General features: G+C 36.6%; 1 protein-coding gene across 2 annotated transcripts in view; it reads right to left on the bottom strand.

Moving 5' to 3' along the window:
* Nucleotides 1-20,735, bottom strand: part of ANAPC10 (anaphase promoting complex subunit 10) — a 37,923-nt gene extending 17,188 nt beyond the window's left edge. For both annotated transcript variants that reach the window (XR_014618390.1, XM_084286448.1), the window contains exons 1-4: nucleotides 20,438-20,735; nucleotides 14,981-15,097; nucleotides 13,525-13,615; nucleotides 12,676-12,796 (exon numbers count right to left, since the gene is read on the bottom strand). Coding sequence is in view for 1 of the 2 variants with exons in the window: in XM_084286448.1 (XP_084142574.1) it covers nucleotides 12,676-12,796; nucleotides 13,525-13,615; nucleotides 14,981-15,095 (327 nt within the window). In the remaining variant the exon portion in view is untranslated. The remainder of the gene's footprint in view (nucleotides 1-12,675; nucleotides 12,797-13,524; nucleotides 13,616-14,980; nucleotides 15,098-20,437) is intronic.
* Nucleotides 20,736-20,810: the final 75 nt, after the last annotated feature.

Here is a 20,810-nt window from a genome sequence, read left to right as displayed (position 1 = left end):
CTTTTTTTTTTCCCCCCTCATCACTTTTCACTATTTGAAATCATCTAGTACTCATTCCAATGATTACTTCCCACAATTAAGCCTGTGAAGACTATCATGTAAATCAAAGCTGATTATTTATAATTCACTGACTTTATCCTCTCAACCCTTATCTACAGTTTGTGGGAAAAAAGAATAGTTCAAATGCCACTGAAAAGTATTCCCAACTGGCTAACAACCTCTGTATTTCAAAAATAAAAGTGATAGTAAGCAAGCATGGTCTTAGTAGCATTTTTGACACAGAAAAATTGTGGTTCAGATCTTTCAAAGAAGATGCTTCAATCTTGGACTCCCAAAAAGTTTTTACATATGGGATCCAAAACCAGAGCAGATAACTTTGGATAACTGGGGAACTTCAAGGACAGGAAAAAAGACTGTTGCAGAATGTGTTAAGACAGAAGAAAAAGAAAACAAAACAGGTGAACAGCTCTCTTTAGTAATATCCATGCTACAGAAAAGCAGTACTTCTCTTTCAAATAGAGGTCTGCTGATACCAGAACATGCTACTCCAGTATCTTCTCTCTAGCATGCTCCCTGGAGGTGAAAGAAAGGTCCCTTGCTCCAGACAATTTCTTCAGTGGCACCTACCTTCTTGCTCTGCTGATTAACTGGAGTGAAGTCAGGTGGTCTGTACTGCTCAAAATATTCATCATATTCTGCCACATGCTTCCCCCCCCCCCAAACAATACACCATACAGCAGGCAAATAAAGATAACAAAGATTTATTTTTCCTTAGATGAAACTAGGAACCTCTTCAAACACCCAACAACAAAAAAAATTACAATCCACAAAGCAATTCCACCTTCGGGAGACACACGATTAGAAGTATTACTTGAAACTTCCCTTCAAGTATTTACAAGCAAGGAAAGCTGAAAAAAGATGCAAGATTTTTTTTATTATTACTTCTTTTCCCCAAGAACTTGCTGACCTAATTTCTGCAATGGATTACAGCGTATTTGTTCACAAAACATGATACAGTTCAGTAACAAACTCCTACACGATTTCCTCCTTAACACAGAATGCCACACCTGAGTAGAAAAGTATTATGCTTCAATCCAAAAAAGACTGAATCTATACCTTAGAGAAATAATCTGTTACCTTATTAATAATAGGAAATAGTAAAGACATGCATACACTTCTGCAGTTACTACACTGAATGAAAGAGACATATGTAGCTCTGTGGTCATGATGTGATCTTAAAGCATTGTAGGGAGGAGGGGGGACAGGGAACAGTGAAGTCAGTCTGATTTTTTTTTTCTTTTTTGATAGGTTACTAGTGTAGACATTATGCTTTTGGTTAACATACATCAAAATCATTTGTCACTTGTAATTACACTGGTAGAAGGACTTAAGCAATAGTTGGTCAGGCAAATTGATAATCATCTTGAATATCAAGATAAGCTAACATTTTACCCACCTTGAACCTTAAAATCTGATTTACCATAACTTCCTTTTATCTTAAGTTTTACAAACCTGGCAGAGGATTAGAAATTGTAGTCTCTCCCTTAAAAACAAATGAGAAAAATCAATATTGCTACACACTACAGTTTGCAAATTAGAAATGTTAGAAATGTCAGAAATGTCTTATAAGCTATAGTTAAAAGAAATCCTTATCAACTGAAAGGGGCAGTCTGATACACTGCAATCAAAGGATACAAGTTTTTCAGAAGAGACAGGCGGTGAAGGAGGAGCAGTGGTGTTGCCCTATACATTATGAAACATATAAAACAGATGCAGAGCAACTTTTTGCATGGCCAGATAGTGATAGGACAAGGGGGAATGGTCTTAAACTAAATGAGGTAAGATTTAGATTAGAGGTTAGGAAACAATTCTTCACTCAGAGGGTGGTGAGGCACCAGACCAGAGAAGCTGTGGATGCCCCATCCCTGAAGGTGTTCAAGGCCAGGCTGGATGGGGCTTTGGGCAAGCTGGTCCGGTGGGAGGTGTCCCTGTCCATGGCAAGGGGGTGGAACTGGATGGGCTTTAAGGTCTCTTCAACCCAAACCCTTCTGTGATTCTATGATCCAGCATCAAGAAGACATTCTACCTGATCCTGAACACCCAAACCCATGTCAGCTGTAATGCTAGATGTACACATACTACTTTAGAATATCAATTAGCCAACACTCTTGCATTAAAAAAGGGGAAAAAAGAGAGGAACTAAAGGGGTTAAAATATTGAAGCAGGTTAACTAAGTAATAGAGTCCTTTCTGTCATGCTGTCATCTACCCCTCCACCCACCTGTCTCCTTACTCCCATGTTTTGTCTCCAAACAGAATGTTTAAATGTAGTTGTGAAGAGCATCAACCTCTTTCTTGCTATATCCATTTATACTGCCAGAACCTTGTATCTGATTTTCTTCATTCTGAAGCATTAATGTCTATCTGCAAGAAGTATCTTGTGAGCCTGCATTGGTAAACTGTAATCACAAATGCCCACAAACTTTGAAAAAAACATTGACCAACAGATATCAAATAAGGTGCACTCTCCAAACACAGAACCTTTATTCCAACAGGAACTTTCAGTAGAAAAAAAATGATGTGAAAACAGTAGACACTGATGTTCACACAAGCATACTGCATACAACCCAGCAGGCGATTTTTCTGGTTTTTTTTTTGGATTATGCCCTGGAGGTGCTGGCACAATGGAATTTCAATACCATAATTGCTTATTTCTGTGTGCCAGCCTCTGAAATAACAGGTAAAAAGAAAAAAAAAAAAATACATGTATAACAAACATTCTCTTTTAAATTACTGGAATCACTAAATAAAATGCTTTTAATTCTCTGGTTCAAACGATGTAATTTATAACCATGTCACAAATAGAGAAGCACAAAAGAAGGGAAAATGCAGAAATAACATAACGTTCCCAAGGTTCAGTTTACAAGGACCTCACACAAAGATTTTTTTTTTTTGCAACTCTTACTAGAAACAGTATTATTTGCTAAAAATGCGGTAGCTGCCAAAAGCTATGATCCATCTAAAGCAAACATGTTTAAGATGGAAATAGAGTGTTAATGCTGAAGAAAGACAGAATTGAGTATACAAGTTTTCTTTTAAAAGTGTTGAAGCAACTGCAGTACAGTGTTAAGTTTGGTTTTTCAGCTTTCTGAGAAAAAATTGATCACATTTGCAGATAAACACCTAAATTATCATAAAGGACGTTAAGACAATAACAGAAGTAATCAAATTTCAAACTTTCTAATTAAACCTCTTTTTCCTGCAGAAGGTTATTGGGAATTCAACACTAGCCTTGGTTCACATGATAGAACAATGGGAAAATTTTCCGAATGGTTGAACGCTAACCCTGACAAGTGTGGAGAGCCAACTACAATACGTTATATGGTAGCATAACCTGCCACCCACGTTGCTGAGAGAACAGCTTTCAAACACATGCACCGAGCTGTAAAACCACAAAATCCCTTATTACACATTGTCCCTTACTTAAGGTGAAATACACTATCCCCCTTTTTACAAATCTTGGTGCTTTTTTTAAACCTTCATCTCTAAAGTTTATTTAGCAGCTAACTAGACTGTTTTTCAGACCTTTTTTCCCCCCAAATGCCATCTTTCCTGTTTTGTTTTCTAACCAAAGTAATCTTTTTATAGTACACAGTGAAACCTGTTGTCTTCCACTGATGCTTTTTTTTTTTTATAATTCTACTTCCACCTGTGTGACATTATCCAATTTTTAAAGGAAATGTTGGATATATGACTAATTCATTTGTGAAGATTTGTTTCTAGAGTGAAATATTTCTTTTTTTTTTTTTTATAAAGATACATGACTCATCACTGGTAAAGTAAAATAACAGTTCTAGCATACTTTCAATTGGAAAGTCAGATATTCTGTTATTTACTGTGATTCTTTTCCATCATTACGCAATTTGAATATATTCAAAAAGATAAACTGCCACAGTATGAGTGGTTATAGACACTGGCATTTATGTAAGTCAGCTATTACTGTAGAATGACAAACATACTCCACCCTCATTACAACATGCTGTGGTTACTAGCCAAACATCTTTGCTTTTTCTGAAAAGGGTACGTTATAATAAAAGCAGACCAGCAAAACAAATAATACAAGGGGACTCAAGATATGGTAAAAGTAACAACAATTGTTGGAAAACAATTCTGAATAGAGAAAGCGAACTACTTAATGATTTTAGGAATGCATATAATCTCATGCTATGAAAGAGATCGCTGAAAAATGTTGGTATATAAAACTTTTAGTTAATGATGCCTCCCCCCATCCCCCCTGCATGTCTGCTGCTTGAATCACTGCATTCCAAGATAGTTAGAGGATATACACAGTTTCTTCAGGGGTTTTCATTGCAACTTTGCTGGCAATGGGAATTTTATTTGCAAGTGTTTCTATTCTACTGACAAGGTCAATTAGTCCAACGAACTATTGGTTGTTCTGTCTGATAGCTCAGTCTATTTATTCAAGCAAGCACTTTTATAACCCACAATTGAATGCAGACAGTTACCCTTGTAAACACAACTGTCCACAGGGATTTTCACTACGTTTTGGGCATGTAAAAGAAAAACATGCTTTTCTCCCCTCAGCCTGATAGCACATAAGTTTGATTACAGCTTGAATTTCAAGGAATAAAGAGGGGGGCTACTGTTTTTAAATATATATGATCTATTGTACCTAAATATACACATTTGGACTAATTCCTAGGAACTAAAGAACACAGACACTTGATTGATCTCCCTAGAAGCTCCTAAAATTTGGTAATGCAGTCAAAGAGACAGATCAGCCTCTCTGCTCTATCCAAGCATTAAAAAGGAAAAAAAAAAAGTGAAGTAGTGATTTAAAAGAAACAAAGAGATGCTATATGTAGCATGAAGGGTTAAAGGCTACATAAAATGGTTTCACAAAAGCCATCAGCACAACAGAAGGTCTAAGGGGTGTGTGTGTGTGTGTGTGTGTGTGTGGAGGGGAGAAGGGAAATGGGGGAAAATCAGCTGCAGAAGGAGGCGGGGGGGGGGAGGGGGGGAAGGTGACTGTTCCACAGTTCTAGCTAGAATTTCTGTAGGTCAGCAGTGTGGCCATGCTGCCAGCTAAGTGTGTGAAGATGAAGAGTAATAGACCTTAGTCTCATAGACCTTTTATTATTGTATTCACATACGGAATTTATTTCTTGCAAAGTAGAGATTCTTCATTTGTACTAACTCAGCACAGTAAAGAGGACAGTCCAGGACTGTAAACTGTTCTTCATTATTCAGGTTTTCCCTGAACAAATCCTTCATGGGTATCAAGAAGAGGCTAACTATCATGGAAAACCAGCAATCTTTCATGGCTCTGTTCTACCAGTTTGGATGTTATACAGTTCACTACAAAAGTTGAACCGCCTACTGAAACTATCTGGGAACTCCAGAGAACAGGAGACAATCCCCAGAATGATCAGTAAGGAAATATGTATTCCATAAAGCAACAACCTTGGTGAATAACACAGAAGTATACACAGTATATTAAACCTCTAACATCTATTTCATCCATGTTAAAGCATCACTGAAAACAAATAGTTTTTCAGAAAAGCATTACCGAAAAAAGCTGAGTCAATATAATAAAGGCCTTAATGAAACTGACAAACAAGTGAGAAGAGGTTTTAAGGCCTGGAAGGGGGAGTGCTCTATTTTGCTTTAACAGAAGAAGGAACTGTATACATGAGTGTGTATGGTGCTTTACCTTGGGTTCTTGTAGGCAGATGTAAATTATACCATTGAAACCAATTCTAGTCAGAACTAATTGATGTAAACAAAACTACCAAACCTTCTCAAGTAATCTGGTCTCAATGAACATCACAGTTATGAGTTTCAGTCAGGTACAAACTGAGTATCAAATCAGTTTCTGTGAAAAAGCATACAAATTCACGTGAAAACGTAAGTATTAGCAGATCTTCAGCCTGCTATTTTGCAGTGTAAGTGGGAGAACAGTTTTAACTAGGAAGTCTCTTTTGGAAGTCTGATTTAACATGCTTCATTGCTACGTGAGCAAGGGGTTGGAGATCAGGATACTGAGTCAAGACACTGTACTACGGTTCCATCTATGCTTACCTGTTGGGATCAAAGCCACATTGCACACTGGAATCGTATCTTATACCTCAGTTCCCTCTTACAGTTAGTCCTCAAACATCACCCAGACAATAAAGGCACAATTTGATGGGGACTTTGACTTGGCATATTGGTTCAACAGTATAGAGTATCTGCACAGACTACAAACAAATCAACGTTCCTTCAAAATGACTAATACCATTCACTATTATCACGTTACTTCAAAAGCATTGAAGAAATCTAAATTTGCAGTTTTCTATACTATCCTATGCTTACTATCAAGCCACAATTTTATCACCTTTTTTGATTAGTAAGTTATCTTGCCTTTTCTCACTGCAGTGGAGAGAGATAAATTCTTTTATTTTTACATGAAAAATCACATGCATTTTCTAATTCCTTTGCCATGATAGAACTTAGATCGAATAATCACGACAAAGGTTATAATCCCAGGAGATGCTTTCAAATTCCTAGGCTTTATATATTTGAGCTCCCTTAAGGAAAGCTCTGTACTTCATCAAGTTCCTGCCTTCCATAGAGCTGTTGCCACTTTCTTTGACATGGCTTTTCCTCTACTTCAGTAGGTAAAGTCAGACTGACAGTACTAAAATTAAAAGGGCCTCTTTAACACACCCTTTCCTGATTGAGTTCCTCTGTAGACAGGAAAAGGTCCCTCCATAAAGATTCATTTTTGAAAACTGGTATACAAAACAAGAGAAAACATTTCTATATGCAACATACACCACAGCGTAATAACCAATGTTTAGGGTTTTTTTTGTTTGGTTTTGAAATTCTAGGATCCATCAGAAGTGATGTTTCTCTTTTAAAGTATCATTTCAAAAAAAGGAAAGAAAAACACTGAATGATTTTATGTTGTGGGGCCAAAAAAGCCTCCGTTCTTTAGAGATGATAGAACTAATGTGGATGTCTCTGTACACGCAATTCATATCCACAAAATATTTTTTTTAATAACTGCATTTTTCATAATTGCATGGCTCTGTTCCAATATATTACCATTCCAGGACATAAAGAGCAAAACAACTGCCATCCTTTCTATAACTTCCAAAGTTTGAAGCATATACTAGTTGATTTCCAAAAGCATAAGAACAATGAGTAGTTCATATCATCTCTACAGGCAATGACATCTGCAGGGAACAGTGATGTTAAGTTATTAAACTAGCCTTTCTCCTGCAAAGATCCCAGACTGGCAAAACATCCTCTGTCAGAAGGTAGGCACAAGGAGTACCAGCTGCATCAGCAGGAATAGGCCTGTTTCCTGAACTTGGCCCCCTCCCCTTGGCAACAATCACAAGGCTTAATAAACAGCAAACACCTGTGAATCATTCTATTCTGCTTTGAAAACTTCCAGTAGTGGTAAATTGCAGGTGTTAGCAGCAGATACTGTCTGCATCCTGGTGAAGTAAATCCATGCCCAATCAGCAAAACAGCTAGATAACAATCAAAATGAACAGTCTGGTGTGATGACTTCATCTACTGACCCAACCTCCTAGAGACAGACAAGAAAGACTACATTTGAAATTCTGTGAAAGTAAAACTTAGTCTTTTCTTAGCATCAGGTGTAGTTTTCTGAAAGCTGAGTATTTTTAAGCGAAATTTTGAACTCAAGGAATAATTGGGGATTGGCACTGCATCATTTCTTACATGTGAAAAAAGAATATGGAGGAAGGGTTTCTAGTCAAAGTACTTGAAACTTAGTGAGGAATCTAAATAAAAAGCAATTATCAGCTCTATATTCCATCTTCAGAGAAAAGTTATTTAAAATGCACATTAGAGATGTCTGACCAGAAACTCAGAAACAGTACACTTCCTTAATTCATTAGTTTGCAGCACTACTACGACAAGTTCACATCTTTTTGTTTCTCAGTATCTATATTTATTTACATCACATACAGAGAACAGGCGAATTTCAGAAATTCAGAACTTCATCTAGAGAAATCCAACCTCCTCGCTACAGTGGACACTGTAGAGTAACAAGATTACAATAAGGGTCCAAACTTCCTTAACTATCTTTGAGAAAAGCTCCCCAGCTTGGACATTCTCCTGGTTGACAATTCCTTGCTCTAGCACAGAATGTCTGAAATCAGTAAAGAAGCGCCCCTGTCCGTGGTGCTTGGCCAAAATACCACGGCACCAGGGATATGGCTGTGCTTGCTATGGGTGGGGAGCAGCCAGTTACAAAACACGAATCAAAACCAAAAGGGTCAGAAAACAAGCTGAAAACAAAATAAACAGCTATTCAAAAAGAGACAGCTATACTGCCTGACAAAAAGCAGAAGACCCACACTGTTGCCAGTAAGGATATTGCAAAGTCATCTCCAGAACTGAGTCTTGATGAAAAGGTTAAGTATGCTTTTGTTCCAGGAAAAAAGGGGACAACAACAGAGTTAAAGCAACATTTAATACTTGGTATCATTGTTTGATACAAAGTCTGCTAGGTAGAACTGCCAGTGACAATGTATCTCCATCCCACATAAGGCTATCCATCACTGCTCAGTGAGGGATCACTGGATACCTGTAACAGTTGTTAACCATGGGAGTTACCCTTTTCTAGCAGCATTGCTTCTGCCTGGATGGTTTCCAGAACAGGCAAATAGCAAGCAAGGATCTTGCTTACTGAGGTTACACAAAGTCAGATCCTTACTCTGTGTGCAGTCTTGTCCTACTGCATAAACAAAGAACATTCATGGTGTGCTACTCTTCTTCACAGGGGGTTTCTGATGATTCTTTTTCAAACCCAAACATTAGTATGTCTTATCCACCATGTGGCTTATTACTGTCCTTATATAATTTGAAAAACAGTACATGTAGCAATGCCATACACTAGCAATGGCATGAGCCTATCAGAAATCTTGCTGTTTTCTCTGAACTACACAAACTAAATGAAAAAGCAAGTCTTCCAAATCAGAAATCACAAAAAGCCCCAAAAGAATGCTGGAAGAGAATTCTTCCTGGAATAGGAAACAAATTATACCTTTGCAGTTGCATCTCTAGTTACTGCCAAGACACGTACACCGTATTCTATTGTTGAGTCCTCAGTAATGCACACTGCAACTTTGCTTGTTTTTAGAGGGGTTCTGCCTCCGACAGCAACTTTAAATTGGGGACTAAACACAAGCAGCTTCTCAGGTTTGAGAGGACGTGAAAAGTAACGATTCTCCAAGTCTGGCCAACATCTTCGCAAAGTATAATTTATAACAAACGACATAGAATTGGCACTAATAGAGTTCACACAGCAAAGCGAGATAACTGTAAAGTCCCTACACTACAGGCTGACAGCAGAAATCACTGAAACTAATAGGAAAATATAATCTGAAATTCTACTTAAGCTTACCATAAAAAGATCACGTTATAATGGGAAGATGAACTGCAGATGACCTAAATGTCTTGGGAGAGGTATAAAGGCAACCAGGAAGATGAGCACCATTTGGCAACCTGTGATTTCCTACAGCAAGCTTTTTGTTCACTTGCTTTACAGCAGGTTATTTTCACATTGTGAAAAAGGACAATGACTTATCTCAAGTATAATGATTTATCTCACATACTGAGGTCTGTTTAAAAAAACAGTATCTCTATCTTGTCCATACAAACTACTTGCACCATTACACTGCAGAACACTTAAAATGGGAAACAAGAAAATACTTGTTCTCCAAACTTGACAGTTGTGGTAAAAAGGCACTTTAAGTAGGAGAAGTACACATTGAGATGTGTACTGTGCACACATCTCAACTGCAGTACCTCCAGTCGAACAAAGGTGTAACACTGCCAGATCACAAGGATTGTTCTCACCTATAGAATGGGCTATAAATGACTTGTTTCTCTTTACTGAGAAAATAATTTAATTTTAGGTTCCAAAAAAAGGACATTCTTACAAACTAGAACACAAACTCAAGCTACTGTTGTATTATTGATTAAACCTAGCCTAACAGCACATGGCATTGTTTCAAGTAGACCATTTGGAAAAGAACACATGGAGGCATCGTAGGACTTTAGACACTATGAGTTGGGCAAGCATTCATGAAAAATAGAAAACGATTTAGTTGGATTTCCAACCCTGTCAATTGTTCCTGAAGCCAACAGAATCATTGTGTAATTAAGCAGATTTCTGTGAAGAGCTCATAATGGTTCACCCTGCTTTAACAACGTGTGTCAGAAAAGCTGAAGAAAAAGTTTCTAGATTGAAGAAAAAATTCAGAAATGCATTCTGAATATCAAGCACATTAGAAAATCTTAAAACTGATAGCAATATTTAACATTAGTGGCCAGAGAATTAGTCTTCAGTATTTCACAGCATCAAAAGTATCATACCTCATTAGTAAGAAGCTTGACCACATATTCTTCTCAGTTTTAAAATAAAAAAGCATATGAGCATGTGGTATGCATAACAATTACTGCTCTCATGAAACATATTACAGTCCCATTAATATACTATAAGACCTATGAAACATTTCATGTACAAGTTTTTTTTTTTTTAACCAAATGCATCATGTACAGAATTGTGTTCAGTGAGAAAAAAATGAAGAAAAAAATCCTGAGAAATTGCAGAAGACTAATATGTTCATAATAAACAATACAAGTTCAAAATAATTCTACAAATACATTTTATTGTTTATATAAGTTTTTAACACATATACCCTCAAAAGTGGAAGTTCACCACTTTATAAGAAAGTTATGTCATTGAGGCTACACACAGAATGCTGTAATAAACATTATTATAAAAAGACATTTAATTATTGGAAAAGTAGACTACAAGCAAAAAAAAGAAACTGATAATTAAGGACAACAATGACATCTAGTGGACACTCACAAAACAGGCCTATAGACTACCGAGAAAAATACATTGTTTTTACTGTTAAACTTAGTCAAACTCCCAAACAGCTATGATGTAATTAAGATTAAAAGACAGAATATGCAGTTGATGAAAGACACCTCAAGTAGTGTCATTTCATATCAGAAGAATACTTCAAAAAAGTGCAAGGCTCTTCCATTTAAGATTTAGGATAAAAGCATAATTACCCGTAACTTGAAAGAACAGCACAAATCTGAGAAAGGAAATAGACTGCCAACATAGTGAAGGCACGTTAAGCTTTCTTTCCGCACTGCAGCTATAGCCTTCTACTTACAAGTTGTTCTTGTAGGGACTTCAAACACAGAAAAACAAGAAGGGAAACAAAAAGCAGAGAAGTCCAAATTCAGACCACTGTTTAACACCTTTTTCTACTTATTACTGATCCTTCTGTTATTGTAATACCTGCCATACAAGGGAGGTATGCTAAACCATCACAATACAGCTGCCAGTAGCAGCTGAACTCCAGAGATGAGGAAGATGAAACATGAGGTCACTATAACTCAAAATTATCAAAAGATACTTGCTCATGAGTAACCTGATTAGTTTATAAGGCAAACTCCCATAAAGATATGAATTATTTGAAATCTGTCTTTACTATTTACAAAAGGCTAGTACACAAAACTAAACAGTTAAAGCAACTCATATCTGATCTTAGTTTTTTCTTCAAAGAAATTTTCTTCTGGCTAGAAGCATCATTGTGGAAAAACACTGTTGACTATTATCTCTTGTAAATAAGAAGAATGTTAGTGATTAAAATATCATAGCATCAAATACCACACCTAGTGAGTAGAAATTGGATTTTGCATCTTACTGTTAAAAGTATTGCACACTTCCCAAAATTTGTGTATTTCAGTGACTGCCCACTATAAGAAAGCGGTGAGAAAGATCAAAAACAATTCTCAAAAGTAAAGCATCATTTATGTACATATCTAACTGTAATATACAACTCTTTAATTGTAATTAAACTTTCAATTTAAATTGGGAATTGTTTGCTTATATTATTATTTTGGAAGAGTTAACATTGCAATCTACCTAGCCCCACAATCAACAGTAGCTAGTCAGCTATCAGGAAATATATAACAAATTCTCACTTATATGAAGATTCTTTACCTAATAGAATACAAAGAAATCTTTGCATAACTGAGGAGGAGGAGGAATTGCCCTGCAATTTCTTTTTGCCAGGGCCTCAAAATGAGCTTTGAAACAGACATTACTCGTTAATGAGAATAAATGCAGCCTCCCAGAAATTAAATCTAACTCCAGACTGACACCAAAGATATTTATGCACCATCCAGAGCCACAACTAAAGTCTGTATTTTAAATTCATGAAAAGAATTTGAATTCCTGCTTTCCCCCACCTTTAAAGTCTAAAATTGCAAGTATTTAGAAGCTGAGTCTCCCCCTTGGTTGCTTTGTTCCAAGCATAGGCTTTCCAGACACTAATTCTAAAGAATCCTATTTTGTAAAATCCCACTCTTTATTCCATTACTGGATCTACATATGAACCCTGTTATAACCATGTTGGTAGTCGCACCTGACAAAAACAGAAACCAACCTAACAATTTTACAAAATAAGAAAGTAAAAGCAAACACTAAAATCAACCCAGATATTTCCTCCAAGAACAATGCCATTTCACCTCAAAAAACATTTCACACATCAAATATCCTAAGTAGAGAGGACTACTTTAAGAGAGTGAAATACCATTGACCTACCCGAATTTCCTGGAGATTATGAAAGTTATTTCCTACTCTGACAGAGATTTTGCTTGGAGTGTAACTTTCATCAGATTTGTAGTCTGCATAAATACATAACGTCTTCACTGTTGTTTTTCTCCTGCAAGAAGAAAAGACACAATGTAAGCATCCCAAAGAAAAACATTCAGGAAGAGTTTGTTGTTATTTTGTAGTAAAATCTGAATGTTTTAAAACTTAATATAAAAGTGCGCCTATGGATTTATAAGAACCTTGTTGTTAAATCAACAGATTTTCTTCACACATTAGATAACGCACACATAATAGATTTTCACTATTATCCTTCACCTGTCTTCTGAACTTGCATTATACCAAAAACTACAACAAAAGGTCAAAATGCCAAATAAGTGCTTATATGTGATGAAACATATGCTTCGCTTATCAAATATGGGCTCTACTACTATACCAAAAGAATCGTCAAGGTGACTCAAAAAGCCAGTCTTGTCAATCACAGCAGAATAAAACAGGAAAAGGTTTCTCAATCAGTTGCTAAATACAGGACTACTTTAAACACAGTCAGCTACCCTTCAAATCACAGCCTATGACAGAAAAAGTCAAGATTCAAATGTCACCCTATGTAGGTAAATGTGAAACTGCTACAAATGGAATTAAAGATTCCTTTTTGTGCTCATTTAGGGATTCAGTAGCTATAACAATTTCAAAAAAAAAAAACTTTTTTTCATAAACACTGTAAGGTAACACAGGACTAGTTCAAGAGTCCACACACTTCCCAAGTCCCAGTCTTGGTGAATAGTCATCCACACAAAGTTAAGCGAAACATTCTAACCCATACAGAGTAATTTTTAATACCTAAACTGGATGTTCACCAAATGAGGCTGCGATCCATCTGACTGCCAGTAAGTTTCTAGATTATCATCTCTTAACTGATCCACTCCAAATCCTAAGAAAAAGAAAAGGTGATAATCTTGAATATTCTTTATCTGTGATATAATCATAGACTTTTTTTTTTTTACAGCTTTTACAAACTAAAACACATTTTAAACTATAACATAAGGAAATATTTCTAAAGATTCAAGTTGTACTTGTGACAGAACTAAAACGGGTGTCTGTCAATAAAAACGCAGTGCTACAGTGTCTTTATGTTCTATCTCCTATTGATATCTGAGGGGTGGTTGTTACCTTTCAACACGTCCTGGAATTCCAAATGTTAAGAAATAATTCATAATTGCAAGAACAATACTTTATGATTTCTACCTATTCTATAATTGAACTAATGAACTACATGAAAAGCATAGACTCATTAAGGTTGGAAAAGACCTTCAAGATCATCTGGTCCAACCACTAACAGATCATTCAATTATTACAAAATTTTAGCAAATATAACTTTTTTTTACAAGCCATTTCTTGGAATATTTTTAAAGTTAGTAGCTAGAACAAGCAATAGCTGCCAAAACCAATATTCATAAAAGCAGTCACATTTAAAGAAACAACTCTGAACATTTATTTTTCCATTCCCTCATTACCTACCTTTCTACTAATCACATCATTAATAACTGCCCTCAAAAGCTGCAGTTTTAATTTAGCAGAGGCAGTTTTATCTTCAATAAGAAATCTTTGTTCCATTTGAAGTGACAGAGCCATATGATGTTTTTCTTCAAATAAGAGACACCAGCACATCAGACCAGCCTGAGTGCAATGTTGCAGTATGAAGTGATCACTGACACTAGGCTGCAGATAGGTATCAGATCAGCACCCAACAGCTGTTTCCAAAATAGCAGCTCAACCACTTCAAATGAAAAGAACAGATTTGCAGATATTTTGAGCAGGTGTAAACTATCACTAATGATATCTCAGCAACATTTACAATGGCTTCATTTTACTTGCAGGATTTTAGAGAGCTACACAAAGTCTGGATGGAATATTTATGTTGGCTAACTGCATGGATTGTTTGTCTGACTTAAAATCAAAGATACTTGGTCAAAATGCCAAACTACAGAAATAATTACACAGTGCTTACACAGTTCAGTTTGTTCACTGAACAAGTAAAAATACAGTTTAGTTTAAAATCAGCAAAAGCTCTGTTTTGCTAATGTGACATATTTCTTAATTTTAGGGTTTCTAATATAGTTATAACTCTTTCAAATTGCATCAAACTAGGCTTTTTTTTTTTTTTAATGACACCCTCCTAATAATTTACATTACAGCAATTCTACTGCTACACTCTGCATGTACGACTTCTTATCAAAACATAACCCATTACATTTTCTAAGAATAATTTACATAGAATCATACGTTGTGATTCTACCTGGTTTACAAGACGAAAGTGACCAAACTGCTTGTGATCCTATTTCTCTAACAGTACCAGTCCTCTCCAACTGCTTTGGATCAGCACCAGGTGGTGTCTTGTTTGGGGTAGTCATTTCTAATAAAAAAAACAAGCAAACAAGTTAGTTGACATATTTTAAGGCTGATGGAAAAACTAAAGGATTGTATTTGTTCATATAGAAGATTTAATTCTTTGACCTCAAACTTGTATAAACCATATAAACTATCATAGATTCAATATTTAAACCTTGTAAATATGAGGTTCCACATGTATGCAAAAAATCGTCTGTGTAAAAATAGGTTGTACACTGGCAACATTCTTAAGTTACATTACTTGTATCATTCTTTACACAAACACAGAATTAGTTATTGTTTCATTTTGGGGGTTTTAGGAAGTTTTTGTTTCCAAGACAAATGGAAACAGACCCTTTTGATTTAAAGGCTAGCACTACAATTTCATTCTCTGTCCTAGCACACACACAAGTTTTCCTAATCTCCAAGTTCAGAGTCTAGAGCAAACCAGTCTTCCTTGAGATACTTCTTAAAAATAGGAAAGGAAAATTTGAATAAATCATTTAGTCCTTTATTTGGAAGAGACTGGTCATTGCCACATGCATCCATGGTCAATTTACTTAACTTCACAAGTTCATCTGGAATCACTAACCTGTGACTTATACTGCTCAAGTAATCATTCAGTCTCACACCTGGCCTACTGCCATATAGAAGTTGTTGTTCTTCATGTCATGTAGAGGACCTTACTACTGCCTAGGAAATAGCTTTAAAGGCTTTCTTTCCCAGCCCACCCTCCCTCCCCCCCCCCCCCCAAAAAAAAAAAAAAGATTCCAAAGAAACAAATTCCATGCAAGGAATCAAAAGCCTAAGACTAAATGTAAAGCACTCAAGAGTCAACGAATTAGACTTGACTTCTAATCCTTTGCTTATATGCATGACAGCATATTATGCTCTGCTAAGTCACAAAAAAAAAAAAAAAAAAAGACTTCCAGCACCCCACCTAGACAGAGATTCTGAACTAGTTTGGCATCCACAGAATCCAGACCTTACCCACTACAGAAGCAATACAAGCCATAGACAAAAACAATATTTTCCAATATAAGAATATTTCTGCAGCTAAAAACTTTATTGAACACCAGAAATTCGAGTTCTGTAGTATATATTTGTCTGCACCAAAGATTTTCTATTGGCCTTTGCCTAATGTTTAATTTTGCAGAATGACTACCAGTTTTTTTGTTTATGACTCATTCAGATATAAGATTGCAGTCCTGACCACCATTAAAAAAAAAATAAGAAACAATTACATATGTAGTAAAACCTTAGCATTGATGACAGCAACTATTGCAGAGGACCACAAACAAAATGCCTTGCTCAAATATCATCATCTTGGAAAAAATGAGTAGAATGCTACACATCCAATTCAATCCCAAATATCCTGTATATACTCGTATAATTCACAGATCTACAAATTCTAAAAACATCACAAAGTTTTCCTACAAAATTTGTGTTCAAAAGCTAAACGGTATTAAGAAAAAATGAAATGGACAAACCATTTAGCCACTAGCTAGACACTAACAGAAATCTTTGCTCCCCATTGTATTTAAGTATTGTGTTATCCTTTTAAAAAAGAAAAAAACCTTATCAGATGTTTATGGAGTCCTTAAAATGTAGCTGTGCTCTGATGAATTGGCTACACTGCAAATCCAATGGGTTTTCATGTCTAGAACAGATCATAGACCATAGCAGAAAATAACTTACTCTAGTAGCTACTTAGGACAACTTTGTTTTATATTTACTGATAGCAACTTCAATCAAATACAGTATTACAAATATTCTTTTGAGAATTTAAAACTGTCTTGGAAAAAGTTACGTAACACTTGTTTTGGGGTTATCTGAAAAATAAACATTTTTGTCCCAATAACCAAAACTCAAGTTATCTTTATTAATCATTGAGGAGATTACATGTATTTTCTTAAGAACTTTAAAACTCAAATCACCTATTTGTCCAAAGTGTTCAGAATCCCTGAATGAACAACATGCTGAGATTTCTTACAAGGTTTAGGGCACACAGAGAAGTCCTAAACAACTTTGTATTGCTTTGGTTCAGAGTTTTGAGGCGTACATGCTGGGGATCTGAAACGGACAGTGAGAATCACTGACAAATCAGTCACAGATCACAGACAAGTGATAATGAAAGACTGAAAACCTTCACCGTGTGAACTAATGAGTTGGACTAATCCAGTCAGTTTTTCATGACTGAAGCTGTTTAACCAGCTTCGTAACAATACATTCTAGATAGCTTTGCTGAAGCTTCCTAATAAAAAGAAGTTTAAAAGCAAGAAAGGCAATAGAAGTACAAGGGAAAATAATACAAGCTAACTCACTCAAAAAAAAAAAACTTTTTGACATTTTACTAGAAGTACAAATTCCTTATTTTGGGAAAGACACAAATAGTTACTACTAAAAATAAAACCACACTTGCATTTGAATTAAGTCACCAAATTAGAAAAAAAAAAAAAAAAAAAAAAAAGAATCTTAGTCTGAGAAGACAATGGAATGAGAAGAACACAATGGTTTTCTTTTTTTTCCCCCCCAAGCTCTGGAGAAAATAAGCAGTCTGTCTAGAAGCCTTTCTACTTAGTATGTGCTAAAAATGGAAAGATATATCGCATCTATAGAGGCATTGGCTGGAAACATCTTCAATTTTCCAATCCAGTTATTCCAAATGATCATTAGTAGGCTTGCCGTTTCTTTAATTGCAACGTGAACATATTATTAACTCAATGATATAATCAATGTCACGCTTTCATTTTGCTGCTCTCCAGTAGCAAAGTATGCTTCCTTTAATTAAAACAAGAAAGCTGAGCTTCTTAACCCAGCCTGAACTCTATCCCTCAGCATCTTCCTTAGAAAAGTTAGCTCTTTCCTGGAGGACCTCCGCATGAAATAACCATTAAACCCAATTTAACAGAAGTATTTTATAAACACAACGAAGTGGATTTAGATGGTTCAAGCATTCTACCATTCATAATCAAAGCAGATAAGTCATTCTGATTATAACACTGTAAGACATTTAAAAGATGCACACCTGAAAGCAAACCTTTCACAAAACATACACTCTTGCATCACACTGAAGAAGGGACAGAGAAGGATACATATTGACCCTTTCTTTTCATACCCAAGCTCAATGAAAATTTTGCAGATTGTCAAGCAGACTTCTCAAAGTACAATTTCTAATTCCACCATGTTAGCACACAAAGGCTTAAAACGCACACCTGTAAGGATCTTTGAGAGACCAGACTATAACCATCAGACATCTGTCCAGCCATTCACATTCCTCTCACAGAGCCAGCTTCAGTATTTTATCTCCTTGCAAACACAGTTTTGCTTTAACATCCAACCCATGTTATCTTCTTAAAAACAAGCATGATTTCTTCTCTTGTTTTACGGAGAGCTCAAGGACTAGTTTATCACTAACACTTACGTAGCAGCCTTTTTTTTTTTTAAACCAAATTTACTTTGTTTCCTTTCTAGAAGAGTGCCTATGCCACTCAGTTCTCTTGAAAAATGAAGTCTTGCAAAACAAATATTTTTGCAGGGTCTAAAAGATCTACATACTATGGTTAAAAAACAATGGCATACCACTTTAACAAAGGTTCTTACTCAAATAACATCATATTGTTAATATTTCATTTACTACACAATACAGCATTCAGACACTTTTGCAGATAGTTTGCTATTAAGTAACACCTTTTCCATTTCTGCCTTTGACATTTTGTCCCTGTGTTCAATTCCTCCCTCAGTTCTCATCTCTGTTGAGATTAATTACACTGATTTTGATCATTTTGCTTGCAATCCTTCTAACTTGTCAATGTACCTGTGTTGTGTTTGCCATGAAAAAAAAAATTTCAAAACAAAACTCCCCAGGAGTTCACAACATCCCTAACAGTGAATTATCTAAACACAGCTTTGAAATCAGTTTTTCAATCAGCTGTACACAGATCTCACAGAAATTATTTTTGACCACATTTCAGTCCTTGCTTTTAACAACATCAACCCAGACAATGGCAGAAACCCTGTAAAACTCAAGAAAAATCACTTAGATTCCATCCTCATTAGAAGTTTGGTCCCAGTTGTTAATAAACCAAAGTAGGCCATCTTCTGTTCACATGTCATTTTTAATTGTCTTCTACTTCCTGACAGTCTTCTCCCAAGCCACCTCCCCATCATCTTCCAAGGGATAAAAACTAGGTTCACTGATCTCTGACTTCCTCACATCATCTGTTGCCACTCTTGAAAAAATAAAATCCTAGGTTTGAACTTTTCCAGGCCTCAGAGGTGCACTCAATTTGCGCAAATGCTTAGAATAACCTCCTACAATTCAGAAAGCACTTCAGGTAAAGCCTTATGTGTACTAGGATGATTTTTATCAACTTCCACTGACTCTCTCACCTAGTTTGCCCCTCCTTTTTTTTTTTTATTATTATTCTGACTGCATTCCCATGGTACCATTACACACAGTAGTAGAAAGTGCCTGACTACAACTTTTACTTCAAAACTGAACAAAGGCAGCACTACTTCACACTTTTTGCAACACACATGAATTAGTCTGTTTTTCTTATTTGTTCTAATGGAAAGGGGTTTCATACCTTAGATTGCATGACTTTTATGCTCATTCTATTCATTTTTTTTACCTCATAAGCTCTTCACTGCTCTCATTTTCTTTGTAAAGGCCTTAAAACAACAAAGGGCCGCAAAGATCTCAAGATCTAATCAGAAGCCAGCCCCTTACCATGCTCACTATTTCTATTCAGATGAAAGAATAAATAAGAATATTTAACGTTCAATTATTAATTTATTATCTAATAATGATAGTAAATGCTCAGAAGCAACCTATTTCAGCAACAACCAGCTCTCCAGTATATTTGTCCATATTAAGTATAATTATCCATTACATTTATTATTGTCTCAACACCCTTTTGAACACCTGTTACTTTTACTCTGCCTGTATTACACTGTTTTAAGTCTCTCTGAGGTAATAGCTTAAACCTTCCAGTGTAAGGACCATAAATACATGTATTACTGAAAACAATATGAGCAGCCACACATCAAGAAGTATATTAGCAGTTTTTAATATTTGCATGTACACACACCCCTAGTTATTCAAAAACATAAATAAAATATTTGTGAAAGCATATTTAAAATACATTTTTACGGAAAGGCAAGCTTCCAGGACTATTAGGTCTTAAGCGTTGGTATTGATTACCCGCAGCGTTTACCCGCACAGCAAGCAGAGGACGGATGCAGCCTGACAAGCCCGGCTGCTCTCCCTCCAGCCCCCCCGGCTTTTTGTTTTCTTTAACGAGGACTTCCCTTTATTAATTAATTATCACGTCCCCAGACCGCGGTGCCGCGCTCCACTCACCTCCTCGGGGCTCCCTTCCCGGGCGCTCACCGAGAAGCCGCCAGCCCCGGGGACAGCCCGGGGACCGAGGAGGAGGAGAAGGAGGAGGAGGAGGAAGGGCTGAGGGGGCGCTGAGGGGATCGGCGGGGCGCGGAGCCTCTCCGCGGGCTCCCTGCGGGCTCCTCCTCCGCCGGCCCTGTGACCGTTCAACGGCCGCGCACGCGCAGAGCCCGGCGGGGCGCGCGAGCTCGGTTTAAACCACGGCGGGGTTCGGCTGAGTTCGGCCCTGCTCGTCACGGTTCGGCTGGGTTCGGCACGGCTCGGCTGGGTTCGGCAACGTTCGGCAGGGCTCGGCTCGCCGGCCGCCAGCGGTCAGGGGAGCGAGAGAGCGGAG

This window comes from Netta rufina, assembly GCF_964035555.1.
Source record: "Netta rufina genome assembly, chromosome: 4".
Classification (NCBI taxonomy): Eukaryota; Metazoa; Chordata; class Aves; order Anseriformes; family Anatidae; genus Netta; species Netta rufina.
Note: the sequence above shows the minus strand (reverse complement) of the source record. Positions and strands in the feature narration are given on the sequence as shown.